Below are 19,870 nucleotides of genomic sequence, written 5' to 3'. Positions count from 1 at the left end.
CAAACACAAAGTCAATATTGCCTAGAAAACCAAAGTTTAGGTGTTTTTCGTTCGCAAACATTTTCTTTCGACATAGTGAAACAGGCGCAAAATCTCATGAAACTATAAAATTAAATTCAAAGTTATTATTCAAAGTTATTGTGTTGAAAAAAGAAACGAAATTTACCTTTGTCGATTTTGTCAGCAGCTGTTTTTGTGTTATTAAAGCCGAATCGATGTCAGCTTCATAATTATCCGTGGTTGAAATCAATGGTGTTAAATCTATAAAATCCATACCGGTGCCATCTTCCGAGTGTTCAACATAGACTTTAGTTTTACAACTTATCTGTTCACGACAAGCCAATTCAGTTTGATAATGGATTAGCAGTAGACAATTGGAATTTTCAATTATTTTAGGGCCAAATGCTTTATCCTTGCTATTGCTTCCTTCGGTCCGATTGGCACAGACAAATTCTATTTTTGTCGACCATTTGGTATTGCCTGACTTCGTTTGGCATATGGCACCATTCTCATAGAGCAGATAGGGGGTACCCGTTTGGTTAATACGCAAATGGTCATTGCTTATACCCAGACTGGTTGATTGATTATTGACCTGCAGACATGCACCTGGTTGGAAAAACAGACAAGAAAATTGAAAAGGAATTGCAAATGAGTATTTGATGGTGTTTGATAGATGTTGTAGTTGTTGTTGGATGCCATTCTCATAGAAAGGTAATAATTAAAGTTGATTACAATGTCTAGACGCCGAAGTAACATGAGGAACGATAGCAAGTGCTGGTAGTCTTTCTCTTTAAGATGACCCTCTTGGGGAAAATGTGAAAGGGTTGCAAAAAACAAAAGTGACAAGGGATAGCCGAGGCTAAAAATTGAAACCAAAGAGAACCGCTTAAAATTCCTTTGAAATCTTTAAGTATTTAAGTATTATTTTAATTAATTTCTCGTTAAAGTCGAGCTTAATGACCGATGATGTCATTAAAAAAGGAAAGCCGAAGATTCGAACCCACTCAACCACCATTATGTGACATGCTTCGCTGTTGGTAGCAGCTCATCAGGCATATCGGCTGTGGAGTGGCTTCTCTACCATCGAACTTTTCATTTCTCAAAAGCAAATTGTTTTTTGCAGTAATAAGCTTTCCTTTGTAATTTAAACCTGTATGACTTTCCACGACAAACGCTTTTTTAGCGCAGCCTTCGGAAGTTATGAGTTTGGCTTCGAACGCTAACACGCCGCACTGTGGTTCAGAATAGTTTTTTTCCTGGTCAAAACTCTGTAACTTTTGAACGGATAGAGATATTTTCATAATTTCAGAATAATTCAAGGTCAACTTTAAAAATTTGAGTTTTTTCATATTTTGCACCAAAATATGAGTGTTTTTAAGTTTTGCATATGTTCTAACTATTTAAAAAAGGTCAGACCCAAATAAACAAACCATAAAAAGACAAAAAATAAAAAAATTTAGTTTAACAAATTTTTTCAATAATTTTTTTCAAAAAAATTAATTTTTTCCCCAAAATTGAAAAAAATATTCCTTGGATTTTCATAAAACTCTTATAAAAACTCATATATTAACAAGTAAAAAAGTATCAGTCGGCTTTGCCGACCGAGATATACCCTCAACCTGTGTGAAATGAAGCTTTCATATATTGACAATTTCGAATCTAACACTGGCTATGGTGACCCTTTTTGGAAGCATTAACCAAGTAAAAATATATTAGGTTTGAAGCTCAAAAGAGTTGTGGAGGATGTACTTGAAGGAATGGACCGACATAATCCATTTTTGAAGTGGATCTTATTTTGGGAGTCATTCCTTTCGATAGATAATGTGCCCACCAGTCATTTCAGTTGGTCACCGTATATCTTAGAGGTTTTGGACCACTATGTCAGGAAGGAACGGGACCACAACGAGTAGCATCGGTATAATTTTCCAAAGGATCTTCGAACAGATCCTAAACTGCACTTAAACAAAAATGTTGAAAATTTGTGGGGGAGGTACATTATGGAGAAGACGGATCATTTCTGAAGTAAAACAACATTTGGACATCTTTAGGGGATCTAAAGTTTGGCGGTTGCTCCGTTCAACAGATACAGCGCGTACTATTTTAGTCACGTTTTTTAAACTTTTAAGGGAGGTACCGGAAGGTGCCACCGACAGTGCCCATCTTCAAACTTAAATTAAGTTGGACAAAATATTACGTTGGTCAAATTTTGGACCGAATCGGCTGATCCGTTCGAGAGTTATCGTGTGCTCCAACTACTACACATGGTGCCATAAGAGTTTTTACAGCTTTCGGGCAATTTTCTCAGGAAGTATGTTCTTGCCCTGAACAAATTTGTACCGCCGAATACAAGTTGTTACTACAAAAGTCAAAGCGATTCGAAAGCTGGCCTTAAACTGCATTTTTCAGAAATTTTGTGGGGGAGGTCCCGAAGGAGTGGACCGATAGAGTCCATATTGGAACCTCATCTATGGTAGAAATTTCATGATGGGCCAAAAGCCGGTTCTCCCTTCAAGAGTTATCGTGTGCACAATTTTTTGAACATTTGTGGGGGAGGTACTTGAATGCTTGGACCGATTTGGCTCATCTTGGAACTTATGTCAAATTTTGAACCGAATCGGCAAATGCGTTCGAGAGTTATCGTGCGGTCTAAACACTACACAGTGTTATATGGGATTTTTACATCTTTCGGCCTATTTTCTCAAGAAGAATGAACTTGCCCATGAAGAAACGTTTACCGTCGTAAGAGGGGTAGTACAAAACCTCCTGGCCTAGGCAACTTGCAGTGTCGCCAGGTGTCATTTAACATTTTTTTTGGAAAGTTTGACAGTTTTTAGCCTAAGCGTACTCAGGTCAGTTTGACATATGACCATTTGTTGGGTTGTTTACAGTGGCTTGATCAAGACACCTCCAAAACATGGTTTTTAAACCTCTTTTACAGCATTTACTGGAGACGAAAATCGTTGACCACGCCTTTTTTTCTTTATGTGCTGGAATCAGATGAAGTCATTGGTTCCCCACTAAGGACTGTACGGCGCATGACCCATCAATTCCACGATTTGTCCGGTCAAACAAACGCTGGTTGGAATCGATGTGTGAGAGCTCTGATTGTCACGATGCAGAACGATTCGTCTTCCCTTGTTCGTTTGTCGAATTCCTCAAGCGACTTTAGGGTAACACATTATAGTGTAACACTCAGAATTAACCGCCCTACATTTTTCATGCCGTATAGTCGCCACACGACTAAACCGAGGAAACAGACGATGATTTGCTGCGAATGTCTTCTTCCATGAACAACTTTCGTTGGATTTGGCTCGCTTTCGAAGATCCAAACGGTCGATTTCTTTTTTGTTTCGGGATCCTAGGCATAGATCCAAGATTCGTCGTCTGTGACGATCTTATGCATGTCGTTTGAAGCTCCACGATCGTTTTTGTTCACAAATTCTTTGCACTAATCTACAAGAGCCATTTTGTGAGCTATTGACCAATTTTGCTCGATCCAGCGAGAAAATCCAGGTGTTCATGCAATATCAAATGTTAGTTGGTGGAAGAAATGTCCAAGTATGCCTCTATCTCACTGTGTTTAACATGGCGATCTCGCCTTATCCGTTAACTTACGGCTTAATTTTTTTCAGGCACAGCGCCCGTTTTTGGATGACCCTCACGACCTTCGTTTTTTAGCGAGTGTCCGCCACGATTGAATTCATTGAACCAGTTTTTCATAGTCCTATCGACATACAAAGATTTAGTTTGATCGATGCACTTTTGCCATGATTATCCACGTCGAAAGTCATGAAAAATTATCTGAAGAAAATGTTCACAAGTAAATTCCATTTTTTTGCAAAGTTATTTTTTGAAGTCACTGTAAACAACCCAACACATGGTCATATGTCAAACTGACCTGAGTACGCATAGGCTAAAAACTGTCAACATTTCCAAAAAAAAATGTCAAATGGCACCTGGCAACATTGCAAGTTGCCTAGGCCAGAAAGTTTTTAGTACCCCTCGTAATTGAGGCAGCGAATGCAAGTTGCTTCAACCGAAATAAAAGTGATTCGAGAGCAGGCCTTAAGTGAACTTATTCAAATTTTGTGCGGGGGGTACACGAAGGAGTGGCAAATATAGTCCATATCCGAAACTGATCTATATCTGGTAGATATATAAACAAACCAAATCGGTTTGTAAAGTATGAACCAAATCGGCCACTCCCTTCAAGATTTATCGTACCACAATTTTTCTGAACATTTGGCTTATCTTCGAACTTAAACTAAGTTTGGACAAAATATTACGAAGGCCAAATTTTGGACGGAATAGGCAAATCCGTTCGAGAGCTATCTTGCTCCAACCACTTCACACGGTGTCATAGGGGTTTTTTGCACTCGAAGAAGTGGACCGATAGAGTACATATTGGAACCTCATCTATGTCTGGTAAAAATTTCACGATGTGCAAAGTATGGATCAAATCGGCTACTCCCTTCAAGAGTTATCGTGCACACAAATTTACCGAAAATGTTCGAACTTCAGTGGGGGACGTACCGGAAGTAGTGGACCGATATTATCTATCTTCGAACTTAAACTAAGTTTGGATAAAATATTGCGAAAGCCAAATTTTGGACCGAATCGGTTGATTCGTTCGGGAAATATCGTGCGCTCCAGCCAGATAGACGGACATGGCTAAATCAACTCCAAATTGTCTGAAAAATAATCAAAATTCCAAACTTATTTCCCTGACTTTTGCATTTGCTCACACACCCGTCATACAATAGCCCTCTAACGATTTAACGGTCTATGAAGGCTTTAGCCTAAAATTGATACTTCTTTTCAAGTTCACCGATTACTTTTTTCCAACAACAAAAAAATGCCATAAATTCTTAGAACACTTAACTAGACACTCTCCAAGCTGAAATGTAGTTTACTCAAAAATATATGGCCTGGCCATGAGAATTCTTGTGCAGTGTCCAGCAGTGCAATCAAGTAGAAAAATTAACTTAATAGTCCTTAAAAATGTACGTAATGGCCATAAGTGTTTTGGTCGAAAACCCCTCTATGTTGGAGTACATTCTCACACATACATACACACAGAAGGATATTTATATACACAAATTGTCATGTAATAACAGTATATGAAAGAAAGATAACGATAGAAGATTATAACTTTTTATTAGGGTGGAATATTGCATTGTAAATCAGAAACCGGACTAGTTTTATTTTCAATGTTTATCTAAGCGTATACGTGTTGACGCAACATATACGCAACAATGTATTTCTAAGCAAATAATTTCTTTTCTGGCAAGTCCATACTTCCTAACATAATGGTCTGAAATGAATTTTAGGCACGATACACTCGCAAGGAGTGACTCCAAATTTTAGATCACTTCCGAAGATTGTCTACATAGATTAACCAAAATAGTCATGCATTCCTTCAGTTATCTAATCCACAAAAGTCAAACTTTTGTGGAGTAGATGGACTTTAATACCACTTATCTGATATTTTTGAAATTTTAATGATCAGGAGTACAACAGTATAATTTGCTTCTAGGGACAATCAGTAGTACTTCTAGTTATATGGGCCCCGATATGTCCCAATAGTTAGGTCCAATCCTTTATACACCTACCACATAGAAGTGCAGTTAGTTAAGTCCAGGTTGTTACTACAATTATATTCTCCATACTTGCAACTTTGGGAAAGTTCGATGAACCGAAGTTTTCTTGTGATTAATATATGAAGAATTATTGATTTTATTCGTGAAGGCTGTGTCGATTGGATTTGTCAGCGGAATATTTTATTTCAATTCCACCCCAATATACAAATGGTGGAAAATGTGTTGCATATTCTTCATAGCAAGATTATAGATTGGCTTTTATTGCTTAACAGATGAATGACTTTCAAGCAGAGCTATAATTCCAATAGCCTTAAACACACAGAGACACACGTACACAATCACACACAAACATACCTCTCGGTACACGGTGTCATCAGTGTCCGTCCTTTCCTAATATCGTTACAAATCATGGTAAATGGCCTAAAAGGCTATAGTCAACGCACATCAGCAACTGGCCAAACGACGCACCGTGCAAAACTAACGAAAAAGTGACCCCTTATTTGTCCCAAAGAAAACAAAGCAAACACCCTACAACAACAGCAAGAATGTGTTTCGTGTTGTTGGTCCAAAAGCATCAATAACTAAGTGACAGATGGGCGAGAGAGCTGCCCAGTAGTCTAACTAGGGTGTTCGTCGTAGGCTTTGTAAAGTATTGAAGTCAAGTGGCAAAAATACCACGACACTCAGAAGGATGCCAAAGAGGAGTCAGGATAAAGGATTGCTTGACAACCGAAAAATGATTGTAATGCTACTCTGTGTGTGTGTGTCATCTTAGGACCACATACATGCGTAAATACCTATGTATATTTATGCTGTCCTTCAGGAGACTATGCTAATGTATGGGTGGTAAATATATCTGGTATGTGTTTTCGAAGGTATAATCTTTGTGTTGTAGGTGGTTGAGTGGAGGGAGGATTTAGTGTATCTGATTAGTTTAATTTATTTACGTGTCGATATATTTGGAAAATTTTCTTAAAATGTTCCTTTTCACACAATGATATGTTCTAGAACATTAGATATTAATGTATAGGTGGCCAAAAATAGAAGGAGTTCACGTAGGTGGATGAATTTTGGTACAAGTATTTTTTGTTGGCTGACAATGTCGGGGGCAATAAATTGGGAAGGTCACCCAATTTTCGATATTTTTAAAATTTTTCCTAAACTTATTTAGTCCCAATTTACATTAGGCGAGTTTACTTGCGGCAATTGTCAGTTTGTGGGTGAAAGGGGGCGTTGAGAGGCAAAGAGTTACCATATAGCTTACCTCTCTCTCCATCAAACTGACAATTGCCGCAAGTAAACTCGCCTAATGTAAATTGGGACTAACCAAACGGGTTTAGTTTTTGAGGTGCAGGGTTCCCAATTGACAAAAACTGTCCCGATAAAAATTATGGGCGTTTTGACATAGACCCCATATAACAGTACCTCCCGATTTTGTGTATTTTGAAGATTTTACCTAAGTTTCTGTAGTAAATTGCCTGAATTTTTCCATTGAATGTTCACAGTGGTCAATAGACTTTTCTGATCACTCAATCTTTCCGAAGGAAGCATCATCCCTTAGTCTCGTATGAATAGCTTCCTTCGGGCATAACTTAATTTTCTATTTGAACTACCTAATAAAACAAGTAAAAAAGTATCGGTCGGCTTTGCCGACAGAGATATACCCTCAGCATATGTGAATTGAAACGTTCATCTACGGACAATTGTATTTAGGGTTTTTTTCAGCATTTTGTGTCCCTTTTGGGACATTTGGACTTGCTGACAAAAATGTGGATCGGGATTAAAGTTCAAAAAGGAATGGACCTCCATAGTCCATTATGGGAATGGATCTTATTTTGGGAGTAATATCTTTTCGATTGATATTGCGCCCACTAGTCATTTCAGTGGTATAACTTTTGGGCCAGGAAGCATGGACTTGTGAACCGAAAATATAATATCCCGGTAAACAGGACCACAACGAACAGCATCGTTGTACATTTTCAAAGGATCTTCGAAAAGACCTTAAACTGCACTTAGACAAAAAATGTTCAACATTTGTGGGGGAGGTTCCTTAAGGAGAGGACCGATATGGACCATATTTGAAGTTAAACTAAATTTGGAACAAATATTAGGAGCTCCAAAGTTTAAATATTGGGGGGAAGTACCGGATGTTGTGGACCGGTATTGCCCATCATCGAACTGAAACTAGGTTAGGACAAAAAATGACGAAGGCCAAATTTCGGACCGAATCGGTCGATCAGTTCGAGAGTTATTGGGTCTCCAACCTCTACACACGGTGTCATACTTCTCAAGAAGTATGGGCTTGCCCCTGAGAAAACTTTTACCGTCGTAATTCAGGCAGCAAATGCAAGTTGCTTCAACAAAAACCAAAGTGAGTCGAGAGCAGGTCTTAAAGTGAACTAATTTTGTGTGGGAGGTACCCGAAGGAGTGGACCGATTGAGTCCATATTAGAACCTAATCTCAGGCCGGTAAAAATGTAACGATGTGCAAAGTATGGACCAAATCAGTTACGCCCTTCAAGAGTTATAGTGCGCACAAATTTTCCGAACATTTTTGAACTTATGTGGGGGAGGTACCTGAAGAAGTGGAGCCATATGGCTTATTTTCGAACTTAAACTGAGTTTGGACAAACTATTACGAAGGCCAAATTTTGGGGCGAATCGGCATATCCGTTCGAGCGTTATCTTGCGCTCCAACCTCTAGACACAGTGTCATACAGGGTTATTTGCACCTTTCAGGCTATTTTCTCAGGAAGTATGGACTTGCCCCTGATGAAATTTGTACCGTCGTATGGGGGGCGGTGAATACAAGTTGTTACAGCAAAAATCAAAGCGATTCGAGAACAGTTCCTAAATTGAACTTTTCCCTAATTTGGTGTGGTAGTGGACCGATTGAGTCCATATTGGAACCCAATCTAAGTCCAGTAAAAGTTTAACGATGTGCAAAGTATCGGTTACTCCCTTCAAGTGTTATCGTGCGCACAAATGTCCCGAACGTTTTCAAACTTTTGTGGGGGAGGTACCGGAAGGAGTTGACCGATGTAACCCATCTTCGAACTAAAACTAAGTTTGGAACAAAATATTATGAAAGCCAAATTTTGGACCGAATCGGTTGATCCGTTCGAGAGTTATGGTGCGCTCCAGCCAGCAAGACAGAGAGACAGACGGACAGACGGACGGACATGGCTAAATCAACTCCAAATTTTCTGAAACAGATTTCGTCCAAACATACTTGGGGTCTAAAACCATTATTTCGATGAGGCACATTTTGCCCGTATGTAAGTGTATGTACCCTCGTTAGCATAAATGCTGAGGGTATAAAAACATTCAGAGCCTTTTCGATTTTTATATCATCTAAATTGCGTATTTTATTGCCTGCAAAATATTGTCATTGCCAATTTATAACTTAAAAAAATATGTTGTCATTGCTTCAGTAACAAAAATGAAAACAACATAAAGACAAATCGTGTTAAATATTGCGCTGTTTTGTCGAATAAAACAACTGCTGGAAATTTTTATGCCCAACATAATTTATAGCTGACATTCACAGAAGTACAACGGAAACGGAAATCGCATTTCCGTCGAGTTGCAAAAGTCAGTGGGCCAGAGATGCAGCAAGCAGCAACGCCAAATTGGCTATTGTACGAGGGCTGCTCCATAACTTTCTGGCCTAACAATGGAAACGCAAATATTTAACATCAAAAATAGTTTTATTGTTTTCTTAATAAACTTTTTCCATTGATACTGAGAAACCTCCAAACCAAGTCAGAGCTGTACGGCGTATGACCTATTAATTCCACGTTTTGCCCAGTCAAAAAGATGCTGGTTTGAATCGATGTGTGAAAGCTCACATTGTCATGGTGCACAATGATTTGTCTTCCCTTGTTCGTTTCTCGAATTTCTCAGGAGACTTCAGGCAAACAAATTGTTGTTGTAACAGTCACGGTGTGCCTTAACCAAATTTAAATGGAAGGTGCTTACACCTGGAAAGTTTTTGCAGATTATGAAACTACAATGATAATAGATAAGAAATATCAAGAAACAAAAAAATCGGCGGAGGGATTTTCAAATAAATCGCGATTTAAGTTCAAATTTTTAGAGGTTCTTTAGGTTTCCACGATTTTGCTTGGAAACCGTAGTTGAGCCAAAACTACTCTGGTTTGTCGTGACAGCTGACGTTCCTCAGCTGCGATAGATGGGAGATGTACTCCGAGGACTTTCTTCACACTGTATTTGCTCTGCCATGCCATAAAGGTGAATATCCTTGTTGATGTGCCGGAGTGTGTCGGGCCAACCCACTAGATGGTGATTGGGATGGCTCTCTCGGTAACACCCCTGCAAGTACTGCAACGAAAGCATCTCATTGTGTTGCTGTACTGGAATAATTTTTCCCTCCTCATGTCGATGGTCTACTGAAGATTCGAGGAGGCACCCTGTTGCTGTTCTCAAGGCGGCAATCTGACAAGTTTGATTATTATTCCATTGCGTATCGCATAAACTTGGGGACCAAACTGGCGCCGCATAGCTTACCACAGACCGATCTATCACATTATATGTGGTCAACAAAGTTTCTTTATCTGCACCCCAAGTGCTGCCGGCTAGGAACTTGAGGACCTTGCTCCTACTTTCCAGTTTGTCGCAGATACCTGCGGCATACGCGGGCGATGTGAACGTAATGTCGAACGTGACCCCTAGGATTTTGGGGCAGTTTGTGGTCGGAATTCTGCTACCATGTACCACGACATTCAATTCTCTTCTATACTGCGCCTTCTATGTGATGAGCAGAGTGGCCGTAGATTTAGTGGTGGATATCTGCACATTCTTGGCGTGGAAAAGGTGGTAAAATCGGGTAAATAGGAGTTCAGTCTTTCCCAGATGTCATCAGGGAAGGTTCCTGACGCCAGGGTCGTACAATCATCCGTATACGTTACGATTTCGATGCCGTCTGGAGGGGGCGGAAAACAGGAGAGATAGAGGTCAAACAGTTCCGGAGATATCACCCCACCTTGGGGAACTCCCTGTTTCACTCTACGGGGTTTGGACTTCTTGTCCCTGAATTTCACGTAATTGACTATCCAACGTTTCAAGCTTGGCCGGAGGGTTGTCTGCTCAATGTCCTCAAACAGCGTGGAGTGCCTAACTGTATCAAAGGCTTTTGATAAGTCAAGCGACACCATCACTGTTCTATCCCACGGCTTATTCTGGTTGAGTTCTCGACAAATATGTGTGCAGATTGCGTGCAGCACTGTTGTCGTGCTGTACTGCTTACGGAATCCATCCTGATGATCGGCAACTAGATAGCTGTTTCTGACGCTGGGGACGACTAAGACCTCAATGTTCTTAGCCACGGGCGACAAAAGCGAAATCGACCAGAACGATTCACTTTTGCTGGCATCCTTGCCTGGCTTCAGTAGCGGGACCACCCTGTCCATTTTCCAGAATTCAGGAACAATGAGGGTGGCTAGCGACAGGTTGATCACTTTAGTAAGATTCTCCACTCCACCTGCTTTAGCATTAACATGGAGATGCCATCAGGGCCCAACGGTTTGGATGATTTAGCGTCCCTGATGGCATTCACAACATCATCCATTTTAAACTGTGGTGGTTCATCCTCAACAGGAAGAGATCTGATGCAAGGTAGTTCTTTTCTTTTCGCCCTGTCACTCTCGGGGTGCTCGACAAACTATCAAGTGAAACAATTTGAGCACCACTTCGGTCAGTCAACGTAACGTCGCCAAACATGACCTATTTTTCTTCGGGTATTCGATCAGGGTCAGGCTCAAGCGAAATAGGTGTGTATTGAGCAGACTTGAAAGTTAATCCCCCGCCTTCACTTCTAGTGTGATCCTTCCTCAATAAGTTGTAACCACCACAACAATGTAAGCTGCAGTTGTTGTTGAGGTCGGTGATGCTGATGCCAACACAGAAATACGAAACAAAACGATACAAATACAAACGTATGTACACTGAAGTGACAGCCGCTGGCGGGAAGGCAGATATTGTGTGGTTCCAGGTCAATCCGGTGCGAGATAACCCCCTGGTATTGATTGGCAATCAAATTGTTGTGTACCACTCTGAATTAACCGTCCTACGTTCTTCAAGCCGTATATTCACTACATGCACTCTAAACTTTTTGCAACAAGATGCGACACAAATGTGCGCAATTTTAAACATTTTTGTTGAAATACGATTTTTACGCATAAAATGTTTCAAATTTAGACATTTATTGTTGCATATTCATTCACTTTAGACACATATGTTCACAATTTCAGCTGGCGGGAAATCGTATTTCAACAAAAATGTTTAAAATTGCGCACATTTGTGTCGCATCTTGTTGCAAAACGTTTGGAGTGTGGTTAGTTTAACCGAAGAAACACCATTTGTTTCGAAGAGCTTCTTCCATGAACAAAATTCGTTGGATTCGGCTCGCCTTCGAAGACCTAAACGGTGGATTCCTGTTTTGTTTCGGGCTCATACGCATAGATCCAAGATTCGCCATCTTTGACTATTTTATAAACATCGTTTGAAGCACCGCGATCGTATTTATTCACAATTTCTTTGCACAAATGGACAAGAAACTTTTTTGAGCGATTGTCAAATTGTGTTGGAAAAACGAGAATACCCAATTTTTGCGGCCAGGTTTTCATGCAATATCAAATGTTGGTTGGTGGAAGAAATACCCATGGATGCCTCTATTTCACGGTTTATAACATGGCGATCTTGCACAACGGTCGTTATTGGACCATCGTAACGACCTTCGTTTTTTAGCGAGTGTCGGCCACGACTGAATTCATTAAACCAGTTTGTCATAGTGCTATAGGATGGTTCTTTATCGACATAATAATAATAATAATAATAATAACAAACATCCCAGGCGGGACTAGGGAGACTTCTCTCATATCAATGAGTGCTCAATGATATGGGACCTATAGTTTATCGCCGAGTCCGAATGGTGTGTCTTAAGAAACCACTTGTAGAGATGTTTTACATGGCAGAAATACTCAATAAATGTCGCCAACATTACTGAGGGTTTTTTTGCCACCATTGAAAATTTTATGGTGCCTACCAGAGGAATCGAACCCACGACTTTTTACGTTTAGGCTAAAAACTGTCAAACTTTCCAAACAAAAAAATCAATTGGCGCCTGGCATGCAGTGTTGCCCAGACCAGAAAGTTATCGAGCAGCTCCCGTATCCTTTTTGCGTTGCCTACGACAAAAAAGGGAAAACAACGAAACCAAATGAAAATTCCAAGCAGAAGAATCTTGCATTGGTATTTAAATGGTGGCTACTGTAAAGCCCCGTATCCTCTATTTCAATATCGCCATTTCGTTCTGTTTGATTTTTTAGGTAGGCTTTTCAATACTCAACGTTACATTAACATAAAGCTATGTCGGACACAAAAACTAGACGACGAAAACGATGGCGATTCATTTGCTTAACAAATGACACCAGTATTGTAACTGTTGTAATGGCAGCCGTTGTCATCGACTGGAGATTTTTCCGGTTCTGTGCATTTTAGGCAACAATGCGCAAAATTCACGCCACTCAACACTATCCCCCCACTCCCATGTCTATGTCAACCGAACCATCTAACATCCTGAAATTTTGTACAACAAGTTGTAGACACAAAACTAACAATCCATTTGTATTCTCCAGAGAACAGAAAAAGAAGATAAAAATAGTCTAAACTAACAGACCATTTCTTTTTTCATCATTGTCCGGTGTATTTGTGTGGATTCTGTTTCTCAGCCTTTTTTGCCCGCATTTTCTTTGTAACTACACACTCTGCTTGGACCGCATTTGTTGGCTTTTGTGTATAAATCCTATCTAAATATGCCTGAAGAAATGAGGTTAATCTGACTATAGGTTTGACTACTTGCAATGTTTTGTTGTTGTAACATCTAGTTTAGATTTCTTTTTAGGTCACACAGTGTCAAGAAACAAAAAATTAGAGTGAATCTGAATAGTTATGGCCAACTTGGCAAACATTTGGGAGCCACATGAACCGAATAACAAAAACTGTAGGCTGAAAAATAAAGGGTTATTTTTATAAAATTTTACGAGGCAAAATCACTTATTTTGCTCATTACTACATAATGAGTAACGGTGTACATTGGTTCAAAATCGTTTTTTTGTGGTCAAACTCTGTAACTTTTGAACGGATAGAAATATTTCCATAATATGCCTGTCTGCGTACTCGATAATTCGTAATAATTATTACAAATCTTTCAAATTTTGACAGCTATATAAAGAAAAAGTTAATGAAAAAACAATTTCAGCAACATTTAGTAAGTAAAAAAGACACACCTAATTTTTGTTCAACATATAACATAATCAGCTATCCGATGTATAAACAACATTCGAATTCGGTCTAGTAGTACAAAGGAATTCAATGCATCAAAATATCAGTGTTTCTGAGTTTATCATATGTTCTAAAAAGCATCAGTCGGCTTTGCCTACAGAGGTATACCCTCAGCCTGTGAACTGAAGCAGCTATTTCCCAAAAAACGTATGTATTTAATTAGTCTTCAGAACTTGTTGGCATATGAACTTGCCGACAAAGATATGGATTAGGTTAAAACCTCGAAAATTGTGCGGGAGAGGTCCTTAATATATGAACCGACATATTCCATTTTGGAAGTGTGTCTTATTTTGGGAGTCATACCTCTTGATAGGACCACTATATCAGGAGACATGCACTTGCCCACGAAAAACATCATATCGCTGTTATCAAACCTACTAGGTGTACCTTCGGTAAAAATTTCGAAAAAAAACTTGAGCCGTCGTAATGGGGACAGTTAATACATGTTGCTACAACAAAAATCAGAAGGATTCGATAGGAGATCTTAAACTGCACTTTTCCGAAATTTTGTGTGGAGGTACCCGAAGGAGTAAACCGATATATTGGAACATTATCTATATCTGGTAGAAATATTACGATGTGCAATGTATGGACCAAATCGGTAGTCCCTTCGACAGTTAGTGGGGAAGGGAAATCGAGGGAGTGGGCCGATATGGCCCATCTTCGAACTTAAACTAAGTTTGGACAAAATATTACGAAAGCCAAATTTTGGACCAAATCGGTTAATCCGTTCGAGAGTTATTGATTGCACCATCCAGCCAGACAGACAGACGGACATACATGGATAAATAAACTACAAATTGTCTAAAACTGATTTCGTCCAAACATACTTGGACGAAAGGTGTATATGCCCTCGTTAGCATAAATGCTGCTAATAGCTATTTCTATCTCCAGAAATTTGCAAAAAATTACGTATTTTCCAAAATTGCGAAAAATGGTCGTCTTTAAGACCAAGCCACGCCCACACCTTCCAACATTTTCACCTAATTTTTTGGTTTCCTTTATTTCCATGTGTTTACTATGTCCATATTTACATTAGGCAATTTTCCTTGCGGCAATATTCAGTATGTTGTTGTTGAGAGAGGGTATTGAGAGGCAAAGGGTCAACATATGTCTGACCTCTCTCACCATCAAACTGACAATTGCCGCAAGGAAAATTACCTAATGTAAATATGGACTATCGAATCCCATATAAAATAATAACACTGCTCAAAAAAGTTTTTTTTTCAAATCCGCGAGTTTTTTTCAAATCCGCGGTTTTTCTCCATCAGCTCTTGTCCTTGAGATATAAATAAAAATCGTTTTTTAAGAGTTTTACCCAGAATTTCGTATTTTCGGATACAAACAAATATTTTTTGTGGGCTTTTCGACACTAATATATCAAGGAGATGTTATTCGCTAAAATAATTATGGTGAATATATATCAAAACCAGTAAGGAAAGGATCAAAGTCGGGCGGGGCCGACTATATGATACCCTACACCACAGTGAATATGTAAAATATAAATCGGAGCTATATCCAGATCTTAACCGATTTTGATATAATTTGGCACATTTATTTCCAGACCGAATTCAGTCACACATTCCAAATTTCATCGAAATCGGAAATATATAGCGTGTTTGGTACAGAAAATACGTGAAATCGGCCGAAAATATATATGGGAGCTATATCCAAATCTGAACCGATTTCTATATAATTTGGCACATTTATTTCTAGACTGAATTCGGTCACACGTTCCAAATTTCATCGAAATCGGAAACATATAGCATGTTTGGTACAGAAAATGCGTGAAATCGGCCGAAAATATATATGGGAGCTATATCCAAATCGGAACCGATTTCAATATAATTTGGCACACTTATTTCTAGACCGAATTCAGTCAAATATTCCAAATTTCATCAAAATCGGACGTATATAGGGTGTTTGGTGCAGCTCATTTATTTATATTGGCTCATTTATTTCTAGACTGAATTCAGTCACACATTCCAAATTTCATCGAAGTCGGACATATATAGCGTGTGTGGTACAGGAAATACGTCAAATCGGCCGAAAATATGTATGGGAGCTATATCCAAATCCGGACCGATTTCAATATAATTTTGCACACTTCTTTGTAGACAAAATTCAGTCACACATTCAAAATTTCATCAAAATTGGACGTATATAGCGTGTTTGGTGCAGCAAATACGTGAAATTGGGCGAAAATATATATGGGAGCTATATCCAAATCTGAACCGATTTTCACCAAAAGCAATAGCGTTCTTCCTATGGCTAAAAAAGTTGTAGTCCCCAACTTTCAGCTGAATCGGACAAAAAATGTGACCTGTATGTTGCGAACAAAAATACATGGACAGACGGACACGCATAAATCGACTCAGAAAGTGATTATATGTATATCCCCAAAAGGAACTGTGGGTCTATTTCGTTTCCTTTTGTATGTTACATACAAATGCACAAAGAAATAATACCCACTGTGTGGTGTAGGGTTAAAAATATAGAAAATATACGACGGACCTTGTAAAAACTGCATATTTTGAGTACTTTAAGCTGTAATTACGTCATCGGGGGAAGTCAAAATATCTTCATATGGCATAACGGTGATTCGGCCATAACACAAAGATCATCATGAAGACTGCTAAAGAGAAGGAAATGGCTTATGTGATAATGATATCAGGGGTAAATCATATCTCTTTAGAAGTATTCATGACGATATTTAGGTTATGGCAGAATCATGGGCGCTATGAACTTTATTTTATATACATATTTGAATACTGGACTGTATAGTAGACACCCTAAGCATATCCGATATGCTGCTCGTGTTGACCAGTGTAATCGGTGACGACAAAAAAAGGGTGTTTTGGCCACGAATATCTATTCCTGAACCACTGTGAGGCGTGATTTTGCTCGACAACAAAATTTACAATTTCAACACGAACCGAGAAGTTTCCTTAATCTGAATTAAAGTGTTCAGCTTTTGTGGAGGAAGTACCATTATTTTCGACAGTTATCGAGTCAACCAGCCATTTTAGTTAGTCACCAAAGGATTTTACAGAACTTCTGGGCTACTAATTCAGGAAGTATAGACTTTCCTACGAAAAACTTTTCGTACGGATTTTTTATTTTCATATTTATGTCCAAAAAGGGAATATTTTTGTCGATTCGGCGAGAACATTCCATAATTAAGTGATTCTAGTAGTTTTCAAGGTTTCAAAATATTGATTTCAAGAAAATTTAACTTTTTAAAATTATTTTCGTGCAAAAAATTCCGCGAAAATAACCTGTTGTAAACTATCCGAAATACGCCCTCTTCGGCACTTTTGGGAATCATTTTGAAAACTGCTGGAGGTACTCGAAGTAGTGGACATAAACCTGCCAGACAGGGCTAAATCGTCTCCAAATTGCCTGAAACGGATCCCGTACAAATATACTTGGGTTTAATAAGGCTCATTTTTTCCTATCCATGTTAGTAGGTTTGTGTGTGTCATGTATGGTAGTGAATTGGAGGAATGCGCCAATTCCATTGGATGGAGCCACCAGTCTATAGGACGTAGTAGGTTTGGGAATCGAAATGGGCCATTTTAAAAGGTGCATTTGATCATTGGTCAGAATCGAAGCCTATCTAACACTCCTATCTTCCTATGGGTCAGGCACCCGGTTAATAATGCAACTCCATATTCGAACCAAAAGTCTATGCGCGATATTGGCTTAAACCTACACCAACTGCCAGGCTAGATCCGAAGATCTAGGGGCACTTGGCACCCGGGATATCGGCCATGCTTCATAGCCAAAAAAGCCAAATGAATCAAACAGCACGGAGGAACTCAGTCATACTCTTTCGTCTCCGCTCACCAAAAATCCAATTTTATTTACGACAAACTTCGTGGGACTTCTGACTATGTCTTGTTCTTCTACTAACAAAAAATCGCATTCAAAACTACTTAAACAACTAAGTATTCTACTGTCTCCATGTGCCCTACAGAAATCCCACCCCGCCCCAGATACGAACGAGGGTCTGTCCCCATCCGATAAGGCGACGTAAGCAACACTACAACTCGAGGCTGTTTCATGTACTCAGGCATGACATTCTAGAGGGCCTTATACACCCTTCCAGTCATGTCGTTGATTTCCTCCTGCTAACAAGTCCGGAGGTTCACCCAACTCCCAACAAGCGCATAAATTGTTCCCAATAAGGTCCCTACGCAACGTATGTATGTTGAGCCATCACGCTTAGAACCATCATGTCAGCACACACGGTATACTGTTCTCCAGTGATAATCCCTCTTGTATGAATCTCCTTCAATTGTCTTCTTTACTCCTAGACAGCTTGTATTTGTACAGCTTGTATTTTACGCTGAAACAGATCCTCTGCATTTGTTCGCCAATTGTTTATTCAGTCGCTCAAATCAGAATTGAAACCAGCTCACGGATTCAACTCTTGACTCTACCTAGCTTCACAATGCGGTGTCTGCCAAGGAGTACGTCATCGATGATTCTCATCCACTCTTTCCATTCAACCCCTGAAACGTTTAGTACCCTGCGTCCTCTCAGCTCCCGGTCACCAGTAGGACTATTAAAGGTATACAGATCCGAGGGCTAATTTAATCAAGGCAATCGAAAATTCCCCGTGAGTTTTTTCACTTTCTCCCTTAAGTTGAAACGGCGGAAAGACAAAACTCACGGAGAATCTTCATTCAGAATAACCCTCATAGCCTCAGCCACTGAAAAAAAAATTATTGACATTACCAAACATTTTTAGTTACCAAACTTCTTCATAAAGGACTCGAAACATTATATTACGTTAAACTAACTTTGGAAGAAATTTTTGAAAAAGTTTTAGAGTTATCTTGCACAATGTGCAGGCAGGGTTTTGGAGCTTTTGAGCCATTATCTCAGGAAGTATTGACTTACTCCGAAAAAAAAATTAAAAATAAAAATGAGGCCGCTAGAACAACCTACTGAAAAAATAATCAAAACGATTCGAGAGGAGATCTTAAACTTCACTTTTTCCTAGGGAGATAACCGAAGGAGTGGACCGATATAGTCCATATTGCAACCTGATCCATGACAGGATGAAATAATACGATGTGCAAAGTCTGCACCAATCAGAAACTTCCTGTGAGAATTATCTTCGGATTTGCCATTTTGGTTGGTGTCGTCAGTGTTTTTTGGAGCTTTTAGGCTAATATCATAAGAAGTATGGACTTGCGAAAGAAAAAAATTGTACCGTTGTAAAGGCAGCCGCAAGGACAACCTACTGAAAAAATTTCAGCAACTATCAGAGAGGTGCTCTTAAAATTCAATTTATCCGATTTTGTGTGGGAGGTACCCGAAGGAGTGGACCGATACAGTCCATATTCGAGTGCAATATATACATGGAAGGAATATTACGATGTGCAAAGTTTGGACTAAATCTAGTTACCGTTCACACCATTTTACAGAAAAATTTTGAACTTTTGTGGGGGAGGTACCTGAAGGAGTGGACACATATGTATGGCCATCTTCGAACTTAAACTAAGTTTGGACAAAATATTACGATACCCGAAATTTGGTTCGAATCGGTTGATCCGTTCGAGAGACAGACGGACGAACATGGCTAAATCGACTCCAAATTGTCTGAAACGAATTTCGTCCAAACATACTTGGGGTCTAAAACCGTTATTTCGATGGGGCACATTTTGGTGGTATCAAAGTGTATATACCCTTTCTAGCCTAAAGGCTGAGGGTATAAAAATTGTGAAGGTGGGGAAAGGGAACAAATTCCGCACAGAATTTTTATTCATGATTGCCCTGAATATATCCAAGCTCCTCGCTAACCTCCACTTGCTTTAGACCTCTGCTCTTGTGTGGTTCGGATGGTCACATAGTGTGACAGGATATCTTGGAGAACCACAAACAAGAGGTTACAT

The 19,870-nt window shown here is 39.3% G+C and overlaps 1 protein-coding gene across 1 annotated transcript in view; it reads right to left on the bottom strand.

The window, feature by feature from the left end:
* LOC141389291 (cation-independent mannose-6-phosphate receptor-like) overlaps positions 1-19,870 on the bottom strand; it is a 140,857-nt gene that overhangs the window by 78,003 nt on the left and 42,984 nt on the right. The window contains exon 9 of the mRNA XM_073960628.1: positions 167-606. Within this exon, the coding sequence (XP_073816729.1) occupies positions 167-606 (440 nt within the window). The remainder of the gene's footprint in view (positions 1-166; positions 607-19,870) is intronic.

The sequence above is a fragment of the Musca autumnalis genome, unplaced genomic scaffold, assembly GCF_047663935.1.
Source record: "Musca autumnalis isolate F117 unplaced genomic scaffold, ASM4766393v1 scaffold_1, whole genome shotgun sequence".
NCBI lineage: Eukaryota > Metazoa > Arthropoda > Insecta > Diptera > Muscidae > Musca > Musca autumnalis.
Note: the sequence above shows the minus strand (reverse complement) of the source record. Positions and strands in the feature narration are given on the sequence as shown.